The following is a 24558-nucleotide window of genomic DNA, read 5'->3' on the forward strand; positions in this document are numbered from 1 at the left end:
ATATATGGCCTTATTATGAGTCATATATTAGCTTAATATGTGTTATATTAACTTATATTTATACTAGAGAAAATTGGCTGGATATATATGAAATGGGTCAAAATAAATACCCTAAACAGTAAAAAATAAAATCGTTGTAGCTAATTGTGTTCAAACGGACGAGTTTACGCTTTGTCAGTGCATACGTTGCATTGAAAGGATTAAAATAATGTTTTCCATAGATTTTATAGGATATGCTAGGTGACCGTATATTATAGGTCTGCACATGGGGGAAATTATAGCCACATATTTTTTTTTTTGTTAAAGATATTACCGATGTAAAAATAGCAGGGGTTAAGTCAAATCAAAGGGAAGATAACAAATTAACAAGAAACAATAATCAAATATCAAACTTATCATATACTGCTCTGAATAAATGAATCATGGTTTTTGGAGTGTGTATAGGTATATGGATCAAATTTTAGGGAAACGACAAATCCCCTATATATTATTTGTGAATCACTAGGATGATTCTTAAAATTATTTAAAAAATATGTTGGTCTATCTAATTATATAATAAGTTTTTTATTAAACTAACCATAAATTCATTATTAATGTCATTTATTATTTCCTTAAATAAAGATTACGGAATTGTCTAATGTGGCTAAAGGATATATGACAATTAATGATTTTGAATAATAAAGATTTGATAAAAAAAATAATGTATCTTCTATCAAATTTGTTTAATTTTAAACTATTAAAATAATTTAAAAAAATCACAATAACCATATTATAAAAATTTAAATTTTTCTGTATATGTTATATTTTGAATTTTAAAAAACGACTATCAATTACTAAAACTGTTAAAAGTCTCACATTCAAATTTTTGTGATCCATGGCTTAAAATTTTTATTATGACAAAATACAAATGATTAAAAAATCATATAAATAAAAGTCTAATTTAATTAATCATTAATATATAAAATATATATATGTATATATATCATTCTAAATTAAACTATAAACCATATTGAATAAATAAATATTTTAATTTCAAAATTTACTTTGAATAAATTTTTTTGATAAAAGTTTTGAACTAACATTGATAAATTTTTTTAAATTATAAATTACTAAAATTATTAATCTCACAATAAAAATTTTGTTATCGGTAATTTAAAGTTTTTGCTATTAAAGATACACATGATCAAAAAAACATATGAGTAGAAAACATCATTTAATAGACATTAATATTAAAAATATATTATATATGTTAATATCATTTAAATTTAATTACATATCTTATCAAATTTTTAAAAAAATTATTTGGATTAATAAAATTGATTTTTACGTTCGCACCAATTTAATTATATATGTAATAGTTACTGACTTTTAGTTATTCAACATATATTTACTACTTCATAGTATAATATGTAAGAACATATAATACATAAAATCATTTATATATATAATGTTTATTCCGCGCAAGGCGCAGATCTTAATCTAGTGGTTAAATATTTGTAATGTTTCTTGATGTAAGTATCATTGAATAGTACCAGTAACATTCTATATGTTATCAAACATTACTCGGTAACATTATATATATCATCTAACATTATAGAGTTAGTCATATATTCATGTTATTATATGTTAAGTTATATATTAGACGCATTGCTTATTTTTTATCCCCTATACATGTGATTCACTTATAAAACATAATCGCTAATACATATCTTCGCGACTAATATAACGCTTACTAGACACCACAAAATGTTAACCATAAAATATATCATTTGTCACAATTGCTATAAAACAAGTTAGCATCTAAGATGATACAGTTACATTACAAATTAAAGTAATCATTTAACAAAGATTAATGTCACACTACTCAAATGGTTAGCGATTTATCAATTTTGTGATTCACAAGGCTACCAACAAGGTTATCCATCTAGTTAGGGTTGGGTGCATAAGATAATTCATCATCGGCTTGATCAGCAATGTCGTCTCTTTCCTTCTTCTCTTTGACTTTTTGTTTTCTTTTGTTTCTCCTCAATCATCATTTGAGTCAATCTCTTTGACTTGCTGGTTCAAGAGATGCGCGAGGAATCAAACGATGTCTAACAACATAGGCTTGTCGTTGTGACTGCAAAACACAATGTATAACATTGAGAGTTAACGGTAACACATTATGTTAGTTGAAACTAATATGTATTTCTTATCGAAGTTAGAGATCGTATGTACCATCTAACAAACTATGTACCAGCTAACCTCATTAAATTAATATATGTTAGGCTCTAATTTAAAAATTATCACTGTCCATAGTAGGTGACATTCTCTACTAAGTTACTAGATTATCTGCTAAATCAAATAATTGCTAAAATATTAGTAAACGATACAAAAAATACTAACATCAGAAGCAGATATGTCAGTTCTACACCCAAATTAAGGCTTAAAAAATCAAAAATCAATTTTTTTGTTAAAACAAAAAGTAAATCATTCTTCCATGTTTTCAGGTTGTGGTCAGGTGAGAACAACATAATCTAGAGCAAGTTCTTTAGATAAAATTGCTTTTTTAGATTCAAAGACAAATAGATCAAACTCATATATTGAAAAATCAAAGAAAAAAAAGAGTTGGTACCATATGAAGTTCTTGATATTCTTGCATAAAGCTATGGGGCCTAAATGTGATTTTCGGATCCTCAAAATGATTACAGTTGGAGGGAATATTCTCCATGATCTCGATTCATGAGATACACCAGATGTGTATTTCCAAAATCACAAAAAAAAAAAGTGAGGAAAAAAAGCAAACAGGTGAAAGGAAAACTTCTGAGAAAAGAAATGAGAAGAAAGAGAGAGAGAAAGGCTATGGATTTTGATGAGATAACGTATCTTAGCTAAGATAACATAGATGTATAGGTTGGTAGGGGCAGTGTTGGGTTATTGAAAAATCAATAGTGTTATGAATAGGGAACGGGTAGTTACTTAGATTCCGAATGGTAAAAGGAGTTCAAACAGTGCAGATCAAACGAATCATGCAAATCAAGCCGAAGAAGTACAGATCAAACGGATCATGCAGGAGAGATGCAAATCAAGCAGATCATGCAGGAGAGATGCATATCAAACGGATCATGCAGGAGAAATACAGATAAAATGGATCATGCAGGAGAGATGCAGATCAAGCAGATCACGCAGGTAAATCAAATAACTATTATAATTTTGAATGATAAAAATAGTTCAAATAAAACAAATTATTGTTTAAATACATAAAATTATAATAAAATATATCAAAATACATAAATATTGAAATATAATACATACACAACAATAAATCTTGCACTGAAACCATGTTACCACAGTTTTGAAATCAATATATAAATAAAATAATTTTAACTAACCTACATATTTAAATTATATTACTATATTTTGCATAATAGACATTATAATTAAACACATCTTGTAAATATAATAATAGATATTTAACTAACCCACATAATCAATTTTCTTGAAAAACCCTCTTTGCTAATTTATATTCATATATATATTAAATTAGAAGTTAAATAAATCAATTATACCTAAATCAGATAAACGAGAGTATTTTTTTAAATTACGAATTTATTTAACTATAAATATAGAAATTTTTAAATAAAGTGTGTGATTAGTTAACATAACCAACATGAAGCCTCTTCTAAAATATTTTTAGAATTAATTTATTTTAGAGAAAATTATCTATTGGTTAAATGAAAAGTAGAACAACTGAACATCATCAAAAATGGGATGGGTCAAATTGCCTGTAGATATCCTGCTTTTATGCAGAAAAGGACAAAAAAAAAGCAGTTCTTCTGCGTAATATTTTTACAACTAAAAAAAACATGAATGGCGATATAAAAGCAGTTCTCTTGCCCAAGTGGATGAACTGTCTTTGTCTCACTCTTCCATTCAAACACTTAATTCAAGATTTTTGCAGGTATATGCCACCTAATTCTCTTTATACTACTTATTGAGATTCCAGAAATTCTCTACAATAGTCTTTTTTAAGTTTTTGTCACAAAAATATCATTCAATGAAGAAAATGACCAAAATAAATTTTATTAAAAGATAAAAATATATTTTACCGTAGGGTTAACTATTCTGGACTTAGAGTTTAGAGTTAAGGGGTAACGTTTTGGGGTAACGTTTTGGGGATATGTTTCAAATTTTTAAAAATAAAAAAGAGTTATTTTGGTCATTTTCTTTTTTGAATGCTTTTTGTGACAAAAACTTAAAAAGGTTTATTTGAGAAAATTGCTCTATTGATTTTAGACTTTAAAAAACTAAATTTTAAAATAAAATAAGAGAAATTTCCTAGGATAGTCTTTTTAGTTTATTTTCACAAAAATAACATTCAAAGAAGAAAATGACTAAAATAAATTTTATTAAAGTTAATTGATTGAGTTTTTGGGATAGAGTTTCAAATTTAAAAAAATAAAAAATAAATGTTAAAAATTTCAAAATAAAAAGTAAGCTGTTTTGGTCATTTTTTTAGGAATATTTTTGTGACAAAAAATTAAAAATGACTATTTGAGAGAATTTCCTAGGATAGCCCTCTTTAATTCATATAGTTTCTATATTTTGTTATAATATTACATATAGCCCTTTTTTTTCACATATTATTTTATTTTATACAAAATATTACATATTATTTTATTTTTTTTTTATTTTTTTTTTTTTTTACATATTATTTTATTTTATACAAATTTTATAGACTTCTCGATAAAACTTATTTCAGTATGGCCAATGCATGCAGTATTCAGTTTTGTTTTTGATTTTTTTTAACGCCTTGTAAATATACGAAACAATCTTATTATGCAATCAAAACTCATTCTAAACAACTCAAAATAAATAAAATAAAAGTGTATGAATGTGTTTGAGCAAATGAGCAAAACACAGTTTTATTTTGGAATACAAACATAGCTATTATTATTGAAAAAGACAGATACATCATACATCTTTTTTGTTGGTGGAAATGTTAATATTACATCATACATCTTGTTTTTACACTTATTATTATGAATGAGTCTTGCTTTTGTGTGTAGGTAACAAACCAACGAACTTCACAAGCACATCGACGGAGTTTTGCGCGGCTAAGCTGCCAAACAAGTCAGCCTCGTTGGAAACGTCGGAGCCGCCCCCGGCGAGATCGGATAGGGCACGGATAACGACGAAAGGGAGGGCTTGCTGGTGGCAGATTAGAGCAACGGCGGCGCTTTCCATGTCGATCGCGGTGGCGTTGAATTTGGAGCGTAGGAAAGTCCGGTAAGCGGCGTTGTCGACGAAGACACTTGCACTCACCCCACGGTCAACGATGGTTACCTTCGGTGGTCGAGGGAGACACGTGGTATTCACGCATTGTGGTAGTCTCATGTCCTGTTGTTTGTTTGAATATATCATTTCAGTTCACGTAACGTAGACAAAATAATTTCATACAATGAATTATATAATAGTCGAGCTTACGTCATTTTTATATTGATGTAAATTTGACAAATCTTTGACCAAGAGAAAAAGAACATATGTACATTTAATGACTAATATGTACATTTTCAAATTTAGTAATTTATGCTCATATGACTAATATGTACATTTTCAAATTTATTAATTTATGCTCGTGTAGTACTACTACTAACGTTCAGTGGACGACATTGATATATTTATTTTCCGAATTATATAGTTGGATAGTGAATGGTTTTACAGGGTGTCCATGAAATGTTGAAATTTAAATTTGTAGTCAATGATATCTAATCTAGGTAACGTGTGGTACATGTTTGCCGAGAATGCAACTTGATTATAAAATCAGTTAATGAGTATTAACGAAACGAATCTAAATATGTGAGTTTAGTCAAACCTTGAGTTGGCGTGAAAGATCCAAGTAGGACTTGTCAACGGGAACCCAAAAGACGTGTTCCCGGACTTCCGGAGTTCCGGTGACCGGAAAGATTTCTTCCGGTTGGTACCAAACTCGATTGAGCAAATTGTCGCTTTGGTTATTGTACTTAGAAAACTGGAGATAACCAATGTCCCGAGTATAGTCTCCACCAGCTTCCAAAGCTAGCTCGTCGTCAATCCCATCTCCATACCTCTGTATATTTAGATACCACGTAAAATATATACGTAATATATTCTCAACATTGCATCATCAATATGAAATCGTTATTGATAGTTGCAAAGTAGAATATTCTTATTGATATATGATAACAGATTCTGAACATGTGCAAATGATACTAATTAATGCGTACAGAGAATCCAACCCATGATAAACTATAGTAAAAACTTTTCATATACGTCTCTTAGCATCCACGACCACAAGTTTCAATATTTAATATTTATGAAACCATATAAACTAAAGGCCACGGCAATATATATTGAGACCTGGTCCAATAGATTTTCTAGTCTTTCCAACAAAATAGCTGGATGTAGCTAGGTACATTTATTCTGATTAGCACGTAGGTGTGAATATATGATATATGAGATCCAACATGTCAAAATAACTATGAGCTATCCTTCTTAACATTTTATCCCAAAAAAACAATGAACTATCTTTTTGATACAACTCTACCTGCCAATTCCAAAGACCAGAGTGTGCCCAAAACTTAGGAATAGTGACGTCACCAATATCAAGGCTAACATCTGCGTTTCCAGCGATTCCATAATGCAAAACTCCTTTCAGCCTAAACAGGCTCACTAGTAATTGTGTTGCTACTCCTGCATTTACCTGTTCATATATGTATATTATTTAAAGAATATTACATACAAAAAATAATAATATTATTTTATATATGTATAGATGGGCATAAGTATTTGATAAATGAGCGAACCATTCCTAATCCCGTCATTACGATCACCACCCGTTGGTTTGATATATTTCCAAATCGAAATCTTCTACCTGCGTAATTTATAAAAAACAGATCAATATCGACATATATATATATATATATATATATATATATATATATATATATAGACATTCACACGAAAAGCTCTCTTAATTAATAGTGAAAAAACATAATGACACCCTATTTAAAAGTTTTGACGAAAAACTTCATTATGATTAATGACATTTACAATTTAGCAAAAAATAAAAGTTTTGACTAAAGGTAATAAAAACAACTTAAGCTATACGTACGCATGCTAATAAACAGTTCAAAAACATATTATATAATCTTTTGTGGAATATAATCGATGACATATACAAGAAGGAGATTGACTTTATGAATTGATTCAATGAACCTAAAGTTAGATTATAGAAACATTGTTACCCGCAAAATCGATGAAGGGTAAAGAGGGATAAGGAACATAGGCTCGAGAAGCGAGAAGAGGATTAAGCTCAAAGTTGTTTGGAGCTACAATCCCCAAATAAGGGCCTCTTTTATTCATCATCTTTATGTTGCTCAAAATTTTTGGAGATATTTCACCATTTGCTTCTTCAATAATATTTCCAATCGACAAAATAACCACAAGAAGACCAATCAAAAAGCATCCCATAATTTCTTCTCTCTCTCACCCTTTATTGTATGCTTATCGATCGTGAGTCTCATATCTCCCCTTAGGTACCTTTTATACGTACATGCAAATGTACTAGACGAATAGTCTAATACACACGTTAAGAAAGTGGACATTATATATGCTCAACTATTATGTGTGGCCCTAAAGTATCAAGGTTTAATCTTTGCTACTTTGATTTCATCTTTAAATTATTAACTTTATTTTACAACAAATTAAATATAATGGCATGAGTTGTAATCATAAGTATCAGCAATGCTTAGATACCATATAAGCCTCTTAAAAATAATTAATACATTAATATCTATTTATACATAAATCTGTGAATGACACATGCACAATGGATTTCTCAAAAACCATTTTTTTCAAACAATAGTCTCCTACACTTTTTTCTTCATTTTCAATTGTTTTATATATTTTTATGGTGAGAGACTATTATTGAAAATGCCCTTTAAAAGTATAAGATGATTTGTGGAAAAGTTCCCCTAATATTATTTTCCATATGGTGGAAAATTTCCCCTAATATTGAAAGACAAGTAATGATTATCCATATGACATCGGCGTCTTTGGTAGGTAAGACCATGATTATCGCATAAGCGATCCAAAGGTTTATTTTTTTTCTTAAAAAAAAAAATTAAAAATAAGACAATCGCAGACCGCCACGTATCGGTGGGATCCGCAAACAGTGCCAAAACTCCCCAATTACCGATCTTTATCTGGTGATTTCTGAAAGTGGTTTTTAAAACTTTTGTGGGATCCACGCGTCAGTGGAACCCACATTTTGTCAAATGGTTGATTTATTCAAAACCCTTTTTTTCTCTTTTTAACACTCCACATCATCTTTTCTTTTTTCCACCTAATTATTCAAGACCCACTTTATTTTTAACATCTACAATAGTTTTGTTTAATAAAATTCAACACCCTACCCCACCATTTTTTTAAATCATCTTATTATTCTTTACAATTTAATAGTTACATAAATAATAATTTTGAGTATAATTAACATAAATAATTAAAATGACATATTTAAAAAAAAAATACAGTTATATTTTTAACTATTTTTAAAAATACAATATTTTTTATTAAACAAATAAACTTATGAAAATTCAAATACACACGATGTAATACAACAAATAAAAACACACAACTTAATTTGGGTGTGTTTGAAGGTTGATTTTGAAAATGATAGTTGTTGGGATTTGGATAGTTGAAAGGAAAATTTGACAAAATTTGAGTGTTAAATGGATTATTATTGTGATCCATTTGCAAAAGAAAAAGAGTTTAAACACAACTTTTTTTTAATTGAATGCTAATACAAAAATTATAGTGAAAATTGACGTTTTTTTTATGTATCCAAATGAAGTGAGACTAGTCTCTTTTTATAGATCATAAAAAATCATGAATTTTCATATAATTTTTTTTATATATAAAAAACGATTACTATAAAATAATTGAGTTTTAATAATTGGAGGAGATAAGAATCTCAAAAGAATTTAATCAACTAATGAAAATATAGGAGCTGATTTAAAGAAGATAAATGTTTTTTTTTTTATGTGGAATGGTTGCGTGAATCTCACTTGCTCAACTTTCTCTCCATTCACTTGTCGCCACGTGTCTCTGTGTCCCACTTTTTTAAAATTCAACTGGTTGAATTTATTCAACTGAATGTAATCCACCTAACAATTTTGTTTCATTCAACTAGCCTATTGCAAGCATTAAACTGTTGAATCTAAAATTCAACTAGCCCATTGCAAGTAGTCTAAGGACCTTGAGATGTTGATGCTCTAAGAGCATAAATATCACCGATCTTTAAAAGAATTCTTGCACTGTTCGCGTCAGTGGACTCCACAAAAAAAAAAAAACGGTTACTAAAGTTGCAAAATAAGAACCGCTTTTAGAGTTGTCTTTGCCCTGTTCACGGGTGCCACTGACATGTAGCGGTCCGCGATTGATTCGTTTTTAATTTTTTTTTTAAATCAAACAAAATAAAAAAAAATAAAAAAAAATTAATTAAGAACCCCAAATGGGATTTTAGCGTTAATCATGCTCTAAGTGAGGCTTCACTGTTACTCTCAAGACTTTAGCTTTCTATATTATTGACATGGATGAAGAACTTGTTACTTGGTTGCTTCCTTTTACGTTCCACTCATTTGGCTCTTTGAATTTTCTTGGGAACCAAATCTTGATGGAAACCAGTCTCAAACTGGTTTCTATAAACATACACAACGATATGAGCTAAGGTTTACTAGGTGTCTCTATCAGCCCCATTATGCTGGAGCCATTGACACATTCCGGCAACTCTCTTTGCAATCTTCAGACGTGTGTTTTCAAAGATTTACTTCGAAAATAGGCATCTTTGCGCAGACCAAATTTCCAGACTAAAAGGTAAATTTTGTAGCAAAATACTCAAAGATCCTTCTCTTGTCTAATACAATTTGTCTTCAATGCTGATAAGATTGGATGTGTTTGTTATCTTTTAATTTTATCAAGTGAGCAATATATTGCGGTGGACATATTGCCTTAATGATGCCTATGTTATCTTATCTACAAATTGAAGCTTTCCCATGATGAATCATATGTCAACTAAATGCTTGCGAACTGAAACATTATGATCATAATCACATAAATCTGATAGGTTAATGAACAAAAAAACCTCTTGAGAAATTAGCAAGTACTATGTTTTGTCTCAACAATAGAGGGATGTTTGTTTCTTCATATGATTATGATTGCTCTGGTGATAGTATGGATGTAATATATAGTTGTTAGATCCTCTATTGAAAAGAAGAATCATCACGTGTCGACCGAAATAAGGCTAAAAACTATAGGGAGCTACGATACGATGTCTGAATTAAGGTAGGTTTTACAAATTCAAATAAATTCAGTTAGTTGTCGATTATTATTATTATTATTATTTTTTTTTATAATCCAGAGGTTCCCCACTTACGTGGATCATTCCCCTGGGTCCGGTTAGGCAGCGGTCCACTTCACCCGGAAGGGCTTTACCTGGGCTGGGGACAAGGTCCAACACCCAGTACCGCATTTGGTGACAGAATGGGCAGTTCGCCTCCGCCTGACGTCGAACCCGTGAACATAACAATTGGTCCACAGGATCATTACCAAGTGAGCTACCTCATCCCGTCATTTTTTTTTTTTTTATCTTTTACCGTGTACAATTTTCTTTTCCTTTGCTTAGTACTAGTATTATACCCGTACTGCATACGGGAAAAGAAGATCATTAATTTGTTATGTTAAAATAGTATGTTTTTAAAACAATTAAAATAGTATGTTTTGTAACAAAATTTATTGATGGATTCATGCAAATATCCAAATGTATTGCAAATTTGTAGACAGCATATATACTTGAGTTCAGTTAGAATGATAATAACATTCTTCTTTTTTTGACTGACTAATTTGTTAAGAACATTTTATCTGGTTTATTTGTTTTTAAAGAAAATATATTTAAATTATACTGGTTGCAAGGTTTTTTTAGCTCTGGTTATGTTTCTCCTACAACAGTTCTCATGATAATTATGATTAAATATTAAAAACTATCTTATGTGTTGTAAAACATGCTTTATAGATACACAACCGTCTACATTAATCATATTTTGGAAATTCATTTCCGCTCCCACCCCGAGACTGCAAATATTTAACCAGATTCTAATTTTATTAGAGCAGACTGAGTGTTAAATAGCAATTTTCAATTTTAAAATATGTTCATTGGACCATTTGGTAAATAAAACAAAAATATATATTTGCTATTCAAGCAGCCTTTCAGCATAAACTACGAAAAGATGATAGTATAAGTGTTATCATCATGACTTTTTTTTTTACCAGAAAACATATAAATATCAATCTGGAAGCAGGGGCAAAGTTAGAGTAATTTTCTAATGGGTGCAAAATCTCATAACTGACAAAAGGGGGTCATACCTTGGTCGTAGATTTTTGGGTTTGAAAAGAAAAACAATCTTCAGTTTTCCAGAAAAAAAAACATTGCATGTCACCGATCGAGGTTTGACGGAGGTAGAAAAAAGTCATATTAGAAGTAGAGGAAAGAGTGAGATCCAAAGAGATTAAGATAGAACAAAAAAAAAAAGAACTAATAACTTATCTTTTAGTCAAAGCGTTGCATGCCTACATCAAGCATGTGTATTACTGAATCAGAAAAGAGATTTAACTTTTTAAAGCACAGCAGAGAAAGAGAATATAAATAATGGAATCAAGGTTAGTTATCTGGAAACTGTTGGATCGTGGATGTGTGAAACCGGGAAAGAAAACCGCAGGAAAGTGGAGTGAAAATACATTTTTGATTTTCGTTAATGTGCAACGTATATCCTTTTGCTTTTTATTTATTTTTTGTTTTCTTATTTAAATTATTTTTATTTCTTAAATGACGTGGCAAAACTTAATTGGTAGAGTGACTTGTCCTTTGGTATACAGACGATATCTTGTCGTTTTTCACCAACTTTTACATAATATTTATTTTTCCTTTTTAATTGACCAAAAATTGCTTCTGAATCTTGTTTATAAACTTAACATTTTATATTAATTTAGAAACGAACAATTTTTCTATGATAATGTGTTAGTGGATTATATTTGCCCCCAAAAAGGCCTATCAGAAGCAAAGAGAAAGTAGTCACTATTTGATACATGCATACTTTTCTAAAGGGTATGCAGTTCGTCCAAAATAAAGAATTACCCTTAGAACAAAACATACTGGCCATACCACCAAAGTTGTAAACTACGATAAAAAGAAGAGAAATGAGCAGAAAAATAATTTAAATCAAGCCTTTGGTTTTAAAAAGTAGAAAATGCGTAAAAACCAATCATTTTTTTTTGTTTAATTGTTATTTGAGATTTTTAGAAAAAATGAACTAATACACCTCATATATTCAAAACATTGGTAAAATGAGAAAAATGAATACTATTGACTTATTTTATTTGTTTTGACTCTCAGCTTATTTTTTTATGTTGAATAATAAATAAATTATCTCACACCGCTATTTTTTGTTCTTCAGAAAAAAGCTTTTGACTAAATGTTTTATCAAATTTTATGATACATAAGTGGCATATATAGCTGATTAAAGGAGATGATATTAGGGTCCAAATTACCTCTGGAAAAGTGGTATATCAACTCCTAAAACATTGAATTGTGAAGAAGGTGAAACTAGGAATAAAAACATGGATCCACTGAGATAGTCAAATGACAAAGGAAAACAGATCTCAGAACATAAAAGCAGATTCAAAGAGACAAGATCCAAATCCTGTGTTGGTTTGTTTTATCTGATCAAAAATTGTTTTATGCGACTTAGTTACATTATCGAAAAACTGTAGGTGGCATGTTTATGTTTGAAATGCATAGCCAAAAGATGTTGAAGCTTCAGTTTATGGAGTGAGGATGATATATGAAAATGCTAGCATATTTATATGAACCAAGAGTCCTTCAACAATATGAAACCAAGATTTAATTGTACTACAAAATTTAGATTATTTGTTTGATCTTGTCAGCCTTTTATGACCGTTGATCTATCTGAATAGTAAGTAGTAGTAGCAACATCAATATGTTCTTATGTTTTATCTCAGTTTGATTGAGCCAAGTAACAAACAAATAGATGCTTTTTATGCTTGACTTCGTTTTGTCACACTTGTTAGTTATGAAAATCCGCTTCTACCAAAAACTATAATTATATAGTGTGAGTTTGTTTTTATGTTCACATTCATTACCAAACCAGATAAATACGATTTTCAAAAGGATTTACATAGTAAATAGAGGTCACAACATGTCCAAACTACAAACCATTAAATACTACTAGACTAGTTAATACATGTTCATTCAATAGACATTTTCTGAAAACTACTTGTGATGTAAATGCTCAGGAACTCTTAACACCTATTATTGAAATCAAACTCCTCCTACATATTGAAATCAACACAACTGATTCATTAAATCAATGGAAATGATAAAAGCTGATGCACAAAAAGAACACATGCTTTTTAACAATAAAAAAATACGAGAAAAGAGATTGTAACTCACAAATTGCAAAGACGGTAACCTCATTGATTGCAAATGTTGGGAAAGAAAATCGAGGGAGTAGACGTACTGACTATTTGTAGTTCGCATGAGAATTTCTTCATAATTATTCGCCAATAACTCCTGATATCACTCCTCTTCTGGCGCTCAGCTTGTTCATGCTGGTCAGACTCAGCCGGTTCCAGCTCAGACAACTTCGTCGGTTATCCCTCAGACTCAGCCTCAGACTCCCATTACGGCGACTTCTTCGCCAATAGCTCTCGATATCACTGCTCTTCTGGACGCTCAGCCTGTTCATGCTGATCAGACTCAGCCGGTTCCAGCTCAGACAACTTCGCCGGTTATCGCCAAATCTCGCTTTCAGGTGTGTATCTTATATATCATATTTCTCTTTCAAACTATAAGTTGTTGATTTCTTAGTATCATTTGCAGATTGAGATAGAGAGGTCACTAGAGAGTTCTTGTAATGGTAATCTACGGGAAAAAGTGATTGCTTTTTGGGAGAAGTTCTTATTGTTTCTCTGCATGGTGTGTTTAGCGTTTGATATGCTGTTTATGCTCACTCCTGTGGTGGATGGTAGAAGATTTTGTCTAACCACCGACATACACCTCTTCTTGGCCTTCTGTGTCATCGAGAAATTTTTGGATATTTTTTATATGCTGCCTTTGTTCATAGTGTTAATCCCTTCGGGTGGACTGTTCGGTGCTCTACAGCCTACATACATCCAATGTTTTCTTTCGAGATACCCACATCCATCACAAACTTCAAAGTCTTTGCAATGGTGTATTTGAAGCAGTAATATTTTTTCCATAAAATTTCTCTTCTCATTCTCTCTATCAACAAAGTCCACTAGAAATTGAGCTGAGAAGTATGTGTACCACCCAACGAAGTCCAATTTCATAAAAAAAAAGTTTTGAGCTTATGATAGATTCCAAGATTGGTCTTAAAATTCTCTTACACATTATAAATCTCTTCAAGTATGATGAATGTGAACTACAATAACAATACACATGTATCAAACTATTTGAATTACACAATGTACCAAACTATATGAATTACTCGATATATCAAACTAATATTTGTTCAATTTTTCTTCTTTCACCTGAAAGAAAAGACAATCACGTATAAGCAACATGCTAACAGAAAAATTAGGAAAACATAACTTTTTATTAACTTTATGAATGTAGAAGAAAGAAAGGGGATGACAAATGTTGTTCCAAAAAGTAAAGAAGAAACATAGCAATACCATATATGTTCTAGTTTTGTAATTCTCATTTCACTTTATCACAAATATCTACGGCAAAAAAGAACAAACAATTCATCTAAATCAAAATTGATTTGAAAAGCAAAAAATGATTTATTTGTTCTTTGAACTAGATGGACTAATATATATGATTACTCAACACATTGGTAACATGAGAGAACCGGATATGTTTGATTCCATAAATTTTGTTTATTTTCTCTCAGCTTACTTTCTTGTCAATGAATTAAAAATAAAGTATTGTATACCATTTTTTTCTTTCCTTTTTCTAAAAAAAGTTTTAGAATGAATGTTTAACATATTTTTGATACACTATATAACAAAAAGTGCTATGATATTTTATATTTTATATTTTGTATAATATATACTAATATACCTATATATCCATACACAATACACATATTTATTCTTTATTTACTTCTTTTGTTTATTTTTCCTTTGTTATCTTTTATCTTATTGTATTTTATTTGGATCTTTTCACGACCATTTATTCAAGATTGTTATCCTATTGGATATAGCTGTTTTGCACATAACAAATATCATAAAACGAATACAAATTTATCAAAATAAAAATGTTTTTTAATGCATAGACATGTTTTCTATACTAAACACAATATCGATCCATTATATTTATGTCCTAGTATATAAAGGATGTTGAATTTTTAGGCCTACGTTATTGTTGGACATTAAAGAAATCGCCCATATTACAAGTTCACATTCAGGCACTCTGCATGTAGCCATGTACATCTATCTATCTATCTATCTGCATGTACATCTATCTATCTATCTATCCAGGTGGGGCAAATCTGGACACATGTCATCTATACTAATAAAGACTGAAGTTTCGTGTGCTTTAATGGGCTCTAAAAAGTTGAACAAGTTATTAAGCCCATTTTTCTCTAAACCTAGCAATCTCCTTCTAGCCGTATCTAGCCGTATGTGACCTTTCGCAACCTCTCTTCAGCTTAGTTCGCCGTCACTGCTCCTTCCGTTTTGAAGACTATGGCACATCCCCTTCCCAATAACTACATCAGTAATAATCGAACAACACAGTTACAATTTCAAGATGCCCCTCTCTTCATCCTCTCCTGCTTCGCTATATATATACGGAGCTCACCCCTTACACGAAGTCCCGATTATCACTCCTAATCCCACAAAAACCACATCAGTTATTTCTCAAAAAGGCTCCAAATCTATCGTCGCCAACCTTCCAACTGTTTTCTCCTGATACGTTGTCGCTGGTGTATGTCTGAGGGGAAGATGCTTTTAAACTGTATTTTTTCATCTGCTCATATCTTTTATTTGATCAGATATCAGCTATGATCTTTATCTGTGATGAATCCATATTTTAATATTAAATTCATTGGTATGTGTTATATGTTTTGTATCAAGATCATGTTTCAAACATAATTTTTGGTTTGCAGGAATGTGCTAATTAATTAGGAGCAGATCTTCTACCAAAGATGCATGGTTATGAAGAAGTAAGAATTGTTTAGTGATTTTGTTCGAATTTGCTACATGATTAATAAACATGATTTTCTGTTTCTATTGCACAACCTTGACAAGGTATGGTGGATCAGACAATGAGTATGAGGATGAAAATTAACTCCAAAGGAAGACTGGAGTATCTTGAATTGCGCCAGAAGGCAACGAGTCCATCAGGTAAAAATTGGGCAAAAGATGTGTTAATGCTCAATTCAAGTTTCATATATCAAACGTTAAAGAATGTTGATTTCATTTCTGCTGACATCTCTTTGTTTGGTTACAGGTTGCTTCCATCATTGAACTCATAAGATCTAACGATGCCTACAATGTAAATTGTAATGCCGAGTTTAAGCAGACCTTTGAAGAGGTTTGGTGTATAACTGACATCTGTATTTCTTATGATTTCTATGTTTCTTTATTTCGACAATGATCTATAAGATTGAGCGTTTTTTATCCGCTTACGTGTAGCTTATCTATGTTATCTCAAACTATTTACGGTGATCTTTGAATGATAAGTCTCCATCATTATCGTTTTGTGGTATGTTTATTTCAGTTGAACTTTTATTCAAAAAATTTGACTACTTTTTGTTCTCGACCTCATCTTTATAATTTCGTAATACAATTTTATACTTTTATAATTTCAAGATCAAAACTTCAGCACAGATTTCTGAACGGAGAACAATATTCTTTGACCAAGAAGAGTGATATTCGTCGGTGGACTCCAGCAGGCCAACCGGTTGTGTGAATATGTAACGATGATGAAATTCATGGAAGAAAGTTGGCAAAAGAAAATTAATACTTTGCAATCCAGTATGTCCACTACAAAGAGATGACTAAAGGCCGAGGATTCAGATAGAAACTTGGATGCATCTGAGAAGGCTAGCGATGTCCACTGATTTCTCTAGAATTGGTGTGACTACAGGAGGACCCTTGGGAGAACTAGAAGTCTGGTTGTGGGATTAAGTGGGATAAAGCCGGTTAGCAAAAATATTCAGTAAAGAGATCAAGTGTGTGTTGATGAAACTGAAATCTGGTAAAGTGGAGTTACACTTGAATCTATAAAGGAATCTTAGGATGCTGAAAAAGATGTTTGAGACATGGAAAAAGTATTATATGGAGGAAGACCGAGGGAAACAAAACGATACGTAGCAAATTTGGGAGTGAAGAAACTGGTGGTTCAGTGGAGAAGATGAAGACGAAGTGGTGGGAGAAGTTAAGGAGTACCAGATACATACCTGTTTTTTCCTCGAGATGCAAATCTTTTTTTAACACGTTTTGTGTCATTTGAGGTTTTGGTTTTGTTACTGATAAAGGTGAAATGGCTCCATCGTACTAAAAAGGAGTCACGTTTCAGTAAACTTTTTAATATTAAACATATATCTATAATGTCACAGGATCCAAAATCATGTGGGTGTGAATTGTTTTTGTTATCTCGAAAAACCAATGAATTTTGACATCAGATTTTTAAAGACTTTGTATCATAATAATAAAGATTTACAACAAAAAAATATCATCTCATAGTTGTAAACCGTTATTGTTAATTTGGTTACGAAAATTGCAAAACTCTTCGAAACATATTTATATGAAACTTTTGCTCAAACTAAATGTTCAATTATACACATACGACATTAGTTAAGATTTTAAATATGTAAAAGATGTATCAAAATAATTTATATAAATGGTTTCCCAATATTAAAAATGGGAAAACAAAAGACTCTAATTAGCCAAAATGAAGGAGTACTAAATACATATGAAAAACTAAGGGGTTGATTGGTAGCGAATGTAGGTTTAATTTTTTCTTCTTTAAAATTGAAGTTGTTGATTTTACAACTATAGTTTTAGATTTTATTGATGTAGAATTATTTTAAAGATTTAAGTCACTAAATATAAAGTTGTAGAAAAATTGATTTTTAGAGCCAAAATATGTCATTTTTAAGATTTTGGGTTGTAGCTTTAATTGTTTTTAATAAAATTTGATTCTTTTGATTTTATTGATGTAGAACACTGACAACTATCACCAATCACCTCATAAACCACGGTCATACCTTTCAAATTTTAAATAGAAAAAAATTATAAATATTATTTCTCTTGACAAAACAGATAAACTCCCAAATTTTTATAATTAATTTTTATTAAAAATTACTTATAAATATACATGCATAGATAACTAAACAAAGTTCAACAAATGCTAAAATAATTTACGAAACATAATTAGTAAAACACTAAAAATAAAAAAAAAATTATTAATTGGAAATCTAATATAAATGGGGAAAAATATATATATTAATTATTATTTATGACATTATTGAAACTATTTATATATTACTTTAAAATATATCTTTTTATGATTTTATCACATTATATTATATTTTAAATATAATTGATTTAGCTTCGATGTGGATTAATTTATTATCGTGATTAAATTAATTATTGTAATAATATTGAAATTATACTCTTATAAATAATAAAAAAAATTATTCTTACTTTATATTTTTCTTAACTATATCAAAGTGAAATAGAAATAAAAAGAAAAAAATATAAATCATTACATTTTTCTTAACTGTTTAATTTAATAATTTTGTGTTCTCTAACAAAAAAATGTTAGTGGATTTTTCAACTTAGACCAACAAAATTTAATAAAATTTACAATTTGATTTTAGAAAAAAACATATTATATTTATTAATAAAATTTAAAGTAAATTTGAAAAAAAATATAAAATACTTTTTTCGATTAATGAAATTTAAATATTTTTTTGATCAATAAAATAAAAATACATTTTAATATAAAATCATTTCAATGTAAACTTACCCGTCCGCAGGTCGGACCAACGACTAGTATAACATATATATATTCATAATCACACGTAACATATTTACGACTATGGAAAATGATATGTTTGTTAGCCTCGTTTATTTATACCACAGATTAAAAAATAGATTAAATTTATATTTTCTTGAAAAAACAGATTGTTTGAAGTAAATGGTATAACATAGATCCATACTATAAAGTGAATATGAGCCGTTCAGATTGAGATAATGCTCAATAAATATCACAGAACTAACATTTGGATTTAAAAAAAAAAACTTAAAAGCTGAATAAAATTTCATAGAGAAAATCAAATCATTAAAATAAGAAAATAATAATATGTCGTCAATTGCATTGAACTCATATTGTGTTGTTGCTTCACAATTATTCAATGTCATTTACTGCCTTAAATATAAATGAAAGAAAATTATAATTAGACAACGGGAAAATGGTCATTTAATTCTCCAAGTATCTGAAATTGGTAGATAAATTCTCCAACTATCACATATGCAAAATAATTCCCCAAATCTGCATTGACCTTGCAAAATTGAACTCTTGAAAAATCCACATCGAACAATTAACGGGAAACGTTAGTCTAATTTTGTAGCCTTCTTTTAATCGTTTTCTTCTTCCCTTTTCTTCTAATCTGAAAACCAATGAACCCTAAATTGATTCTCAGGATGATTGTAGAGGTGATTTCCCATGAATCCTTCCAAGAAAAGCAAGAATTCAAATTATTTGAGCATGAAGAACGAAAAACATTGCTCAGAAACGGATTTTTCTATGGAGAAGATGATGCAAAACTTCATTTTTATGTGTTTCTGGTCAAACTATTTATAATTTATCTAAAAGCTCACAGCTTTCTTTTAAATTAGTTAACAATTAAGCATTTGCTTTTGTGGGTTCGCACAAATCTGATCAAAGCAAGGCCTGAAATGTTCATCAAGGGAGATGTGTATGTCTGATTCTCTTCTTTCATTGGCTCAATTTTATTTGAAGGTTAGTAAATGTTGTTAACATGGAAAATTGATTCTTGTGCAAGAGATATGGTGTTCTTGTGTTAGTGAATGACTGTGATTGAGAGCTAAGTGGTCAGCTCTAGACCACAATTGAAGAGAAAGATGTTATCGTTTTCATCTCGACCTTGCACGGTGGATAAAGTAGATCATCATCAAACCTTTATATATTGATGTTCTTCACTATTGATGTTATCTCTGCAACTACAGACCCTAATGTGTTTGTATACTTGAAGAATGATTGTAGATTATCTTGTTAAGAAGACTACAAACCTGATAAATGTGTCAATCTCTGTAATTGTACATAGAGCTAATACAATATTTGTTCTCCTGGAGATCAGAAAAAAAAAATTGATATAAGAAAAACACCTCATGACACTAGTTGGTTTGAGTTTGGCGAGGAAAACAATTCATTATCATTTGTTTACATATTCCTTATATTAGAACATTTGAAAATATCTACTTTTTTGGTGATCTTTGACTCACTTTACTCAGTCGGTAGCCCACGAGCCTTTTGTTACGCACTTGAGCAGCAGTGAGTTTAATCACCTATGCTAAAACATAGACTTAAGTAACCAGCGTAAACACCATTGCAGTTACAGAGTCATGTCCAAAGTTAACACTCGGTATAATAACTTCAGGTGACACTTGTTGCACAAACTCATTCAGCTTCTCTAATGATCTCGTTTGAAACTGTGTATCGCAGTATCAGTTAGATAAATTTTCAGTCGTTTGAAACTTGAAAGCATCCACAAGGGTACAATGTGAATGTGGCTCTCCTCTTCCTTCCCTGTGAACCACTGCATATCGTCCTTAGAAAAACCCAAGCATTCAAGGAGTTTTAATTTTGAAGGATTGATGTAGATCTTCTGACGTAGTGCAACCTCCAGAACAACATCTCCTTTTCTTTCAACAGAGATTAGAGAAAAGAATTCAGATTCATCAATAAGTTTGTGTCAACATGATATATGGATTCAGAAAGAGAAGGGAGAACATTTTACTTATGGTGTATCTTCTCTCCAATAGTCTTTTGAATCAATTTAGGGTTTATGTTGCTTGATTTGGGGAAGAAGAAGACATAAAAGCCAAACAAGACGATCACAAGAAAGCCACGAAATTAAACTTAACGTTTTCTCCTTAAATGTCCAACGTGGACTTTTAAGAGTTTAATTTGGTAAAGTCAATATAGATTTGAGGAATTATCTTTCACACATGATAGTTAAGAAGTTTATCTGTTAATTTCGAATACTTGGGGAATTAAATGATCATTTTCCCATTAGACAACATGCCATTGTGCCGAAAGTTGTTTTTGTACAGTTTGGGCCTTTTGACCCTTTGTTTATCTTGTTGTTGGGCTATGCCTGTTGGGCCTGGGTCTTTTTATAAAATATCAGTGAAAAAAAAAGACAACATGCCATTGTTTATGCTTAATGAGTATCGAGTGTGTGAAAAAACAAACAAATTGAATAAATAAGATTTAGGAAATAAAAGAACACACGAGATTCACATGAGAAAAAAAAACGAAAGTAGTCATAGCCTGAGTCCCCAATCGCTGCAAGGAGCTACGTTCTAGGTTTTTTCTTCTCTGATCATCTCCTTCCCAGCTTCAGGTTACTTCTCTGCCTCGATTTCGATTTCGATTTCGATTTCAATTTCAAGCAATAGCTTTTGTTTATCTATTTCCCGATTTCTTTGTGATCGGAATCTCTATGGTTTCAGCTGATTTGACGCTCCTGCTGCGTAGATAGGGGTCTCGATTTCATCTAGATACGAATGTTTCGATGATTTGGAACTGGAGTGATTTATTTTGATTTAAAGATGAGTGAAGCCCTTTCGTTATCTGATGGATCTGCTGCATATTGTGTTTGTTATGAATCTTTGTTGCTTCGGGAGTGTGTGTCTTGTTTTGTTTTGTTTCCGTGAACAGATGGAGAAAAGCTTCTCCTTTTGCTTCGTTTCCTTTTTTAGTTTAGATCTTCAAAAGGGGAAACTTGTAGAAAATAACTCCTTTTGTTTCTTGTTACTACTACAGGGCGGTTCTACTTGCTTGCACTGTTCTTTCAATGGTTTCGTTCCTAAGGTAACAATTTGTAAAGACTGTGGCTTTAGTTACTCATGTGTTGCCGCTAATCAAATAGATTTGATATATCTAAAGACTACAGAAAGTTTAGCCTTTTTTTGTGTGATAATGAGTCTTTTTTGTGGTATGCTTCTCAGATGACAGTCAAGGCTGCTGAGGATATTCTAAACATCTGTTAAGCTGTTCGGAGTTACTTCAAAAAATGGATGATGATAATGGGCTAGAGCTCAGCTTGGGTCTCTCTTGTGGAGGATCAGCTAAGGGTAACGCTGGAAGCTCCTCGGAGAAGCACATAGTACAAGGAGGAGATAGGAGTGCTAAAGTGATTGATGACTTCAAGAACTTCCTTCATCCAACTTCTCAGAGACCACCTGAGCCGAGTTCTGGTTCTCAGAGAAGCGATTCTGGTCAACAACGACCTCCACAGAATTTCTTCAATGACCTCTCCAAAGCTCCTACAGCTGACGCTGAAGCTTCCACGAAACCTTTGTGGGTGGAGGATGATACAACACGACAAGAAGCAGGAAACAAAAGAAAGTTTGGGTTCCCTGGGATGAACGATGAAAAGAAGAAAGAGAAAGACTTGTCAGCTGATCCGCATGAGAAGAAGACAAAAGCATCCCATGTTTCAAACGCTACTGATGAAGGATCAACAGCTGAAAACGAAGATGTAGCAGAATCTGTAGTAGGTGGTGGTGGTTCTTCCTCCAACCTCGCTAAGGAGGTGGCTCGTCCTACCGCTGATGCAAACGTTGTGGACAACTTAGCCGGTCAAAGGAAGAACAGCCATGTTGGGTCAGGTGCTGAAGAGTTTACTACAGTCCGCAACATGAGTTACACCAAACCGTTCACTGGTTTATCTTACTCTTTTCCAGCAAAAGAGTCTGGACAACATGCAGCAGGTACAAGTCTAACACAGCCTACTGCTAATGCTGGGAATAATCTCCCTCTTATGTTCGGATACTCACCGGTTCAGCTTCCTATGCTGGATAAGGATGGTTCAGGCGGCATTGTTGCCCTTTCTCAGTCTCCATTCGCCGGAAGAGTCCCATCAAACTCGGGTAAGCAAACATGTCATAAAGTCCTTTACTTGCAAAGATAACAACTTCTTTTTGTCTCTCAAGAAGCTACCGCGAAATGTGAGGGAAAACAGCCTGTTGCAGAAGAAGGCTCATCAGAGGATGCATCAGAACAACCACCAGGAGACAGCAACAACAACAACATCAGTAATGCTTTCTCTTTTGACTTCTCTGCCATAAAACCTGGAATGGCAGCAGATGTGAAGTTTGGAGGATCTGGTGCACGTCCTAACCTGCCCTGGGTCTCAAGCACTGGCTCAGGCCCACACGGTCGAACAATCTCGGGTGTTACATACCGGTACAATGCAAACCAGATCAAAATCGTATGTGCTTGTCACGGCTCACACATGTCGCCGGAGGAGTTTGTCAGGCATGCAAGCGAGGAGTATGTTAGCCCGGAGTCATCTGTAGGAATGACTGCTGCCTCGGCTCATACCTGAAAGTCGCCGGAGAAGTCAAAAGTGTCTTATATCTTTGTAAACAAATGGAAGAAGAGGGGTTTCTTTTCGGAAGATATACTCTAAGGCCAAAGTTTTATTGGAGCTTTCCACTATGTTACTGTAATCTCTCTGTTTCTTTTGTTCCTCATTTCAGCTTTCATCACTTTTGTGTATTACCATTTAGTTTTGTAAGATTCTTCTCTTTGTTTTTGGGTTCAAATAAATATTCTGAGAATTTACTTTTGTTAGTCTGTTGATTTAGATTAACACACAATAGCACATGATCTTAGAGCAGCCAACTAATTAAGCAAATGGGCCTAATGATTGATATGTAAGCTCATATCTTATAACAAAAGATTCTTTAAGACAGCTTAAAAACTACAAAAACAAATTAAATTTTAGCTAGCAAAGTGATTTAGTTATATTAAATATCAAATTTCATATCAATATATCATTGTGCAGATGCTTGAATCGTGAAACCGACATATAGGTTAGTTTATTCATTTCAAATCTAAGATTATTATTAGGGAATTGGTTTGTGCAATAATTTTAAGAGTAAATAGTAATGCATGGAAGCCTATCATCACTCAATCATGAAAAACGCAAAATTTGACTTTTCTTTTCCCTACCGGAATTCTGTGCAACTGGTCCTTGTTGACTTACACTTCCGGCGACTGCAGAAAAAAAAAACATTTTAATATTTATTTTGAGCTCATCACCATTTAGGGCATGGCTGGTTTTCCCCATAACATCCGCAAACGGAGTTTTTGTGGTTAGTAGCGGTTGACAGCGTTTCGAAACAATCATACAAATCGTTACAAATCGCTTCAAACCGCTCTGAATCTCTTAA

General features: G+C 31.6%; 2 protein-coding genes and 3 long non-coding RNA genes across 8 annotated transcripts; 2 read left to right on the plus strand and 3 right to left on the minus strand.

Annotated features, from left to right (window-relative positions):
- Nucleotides 1–1747: 1747 nt before the first annotated feature.
- LOC106374299 lies at nt 1748–4640 on the minus strand. The gene is made up of 2 exons (XR_001274894.3): nt 2615–4640; nt 1748–2119 (listed from the first exon to the last, which is right to left on the minus strand). It is a non-coding gene; the product is annotated as an uncharacterized LOC106374299 (long non-coding RNA).
- A 194-nt stretch (nt 4641–4834) lies between these two features.
- Nucleotides 4835–7639, minus strand: LOC106375559 (bark storage protein A). The gene is made up of 5 exons (XM_013815505.3): nt 7266–7639; nt 6825–6892; nt 6566–6721; nt 5855–6088; nt 4835–5379 (listed from the first exon to the last, which is right to left on the minus strand). Exons 1-5 carry the CDS (start codon nt 7489–7491, stop codon nt 5020–5022), a joined length of 1044 nt encoding a protein of 347 aa, XP_013670959.1. The 5' UTR covers nt 7492–7639; the 3' UTR covers nt 4835–5019.
- Nucleotides 7640–15187: 7548 nt separating this feature from the next.
- Nucleotides 15188–18536, plus strand: LOC111201857. The gene is made up of 3 exons (XR_002654802.2): nt 15188–16283; nt 16369–16464; nt 16571–18536. It is a non-coding gene; the product is annotated as an uncharacterized LOC111201857 (long non-coding RNA).
- A 1722-nt stretch (nt 18537–20258) lies between these two features.
- LOC125580628 lies at nt 20259–21281 on the minus strand. The gene is made up of 2 exons (XR_007318364.1): nt 21111–21281; nt 20259–21015 (listed from the first exon to the last, which is right to left on the minus strand). It is a non-coding gene; the product is annotated as an uncharacterized LOC125580628 (long non-coding RNA).
- Nucleotides 21282–21525: 244 nt separating this feature from the next.
- LOC106375560 (AFP homolog 2) lies at nt 21526–23951 on the plus strand. 4 transcript variants are annotated; one of them, XM_013815510.3, is made up of 4 exons: nt 21526–21719; nt 22142–22189; nt 22327–23250; nt 23317–23951. In XM_013815510.3, the coding sequence occupies exons 3-4, from the start codon at nt 22392–22394 to the stop codon at nt 23706–23708; spliced, it is 1251 nt and encodes a 416-aa protein (XP_013670964.1). In that variant the 5' UTR covers nt 21526–21719; nt 22142–22189; nt 22327–22391; the 3' UTR covers nt 23709–23951. The 4 variants fall into 4 exon arrangements, with proteins under 4 accessions (XP_013670964.1, XP_013670962.1, XP_013670963.1 ...); XM_013815508.3 differs by having other exon boundaries at nt 21533–21719; nt 23314–23951; XM_013815509.3 differs by having other exon boundaries at nt 21582–21719; nt 21829–22189; nt 23314–23951.
- Nucleotides 23952–24558: the final 607 nt, after the last annotated feature.

This window comes from Brassica napus, chromosome C1 (genome assembly GCF_020379485.1).
Source record: "Brassica napus cultivar Da-Ae chromosome C1, Da-Ae, whole genome shotgun sequence".
Taxonomy (NCBI): domain Eukaryota; kingdom Viridiplantae; phylum Streptophyta; class Magnoliopsida; order Brassicales; family Brassicaceae; genus Brassica; species Brassica napus.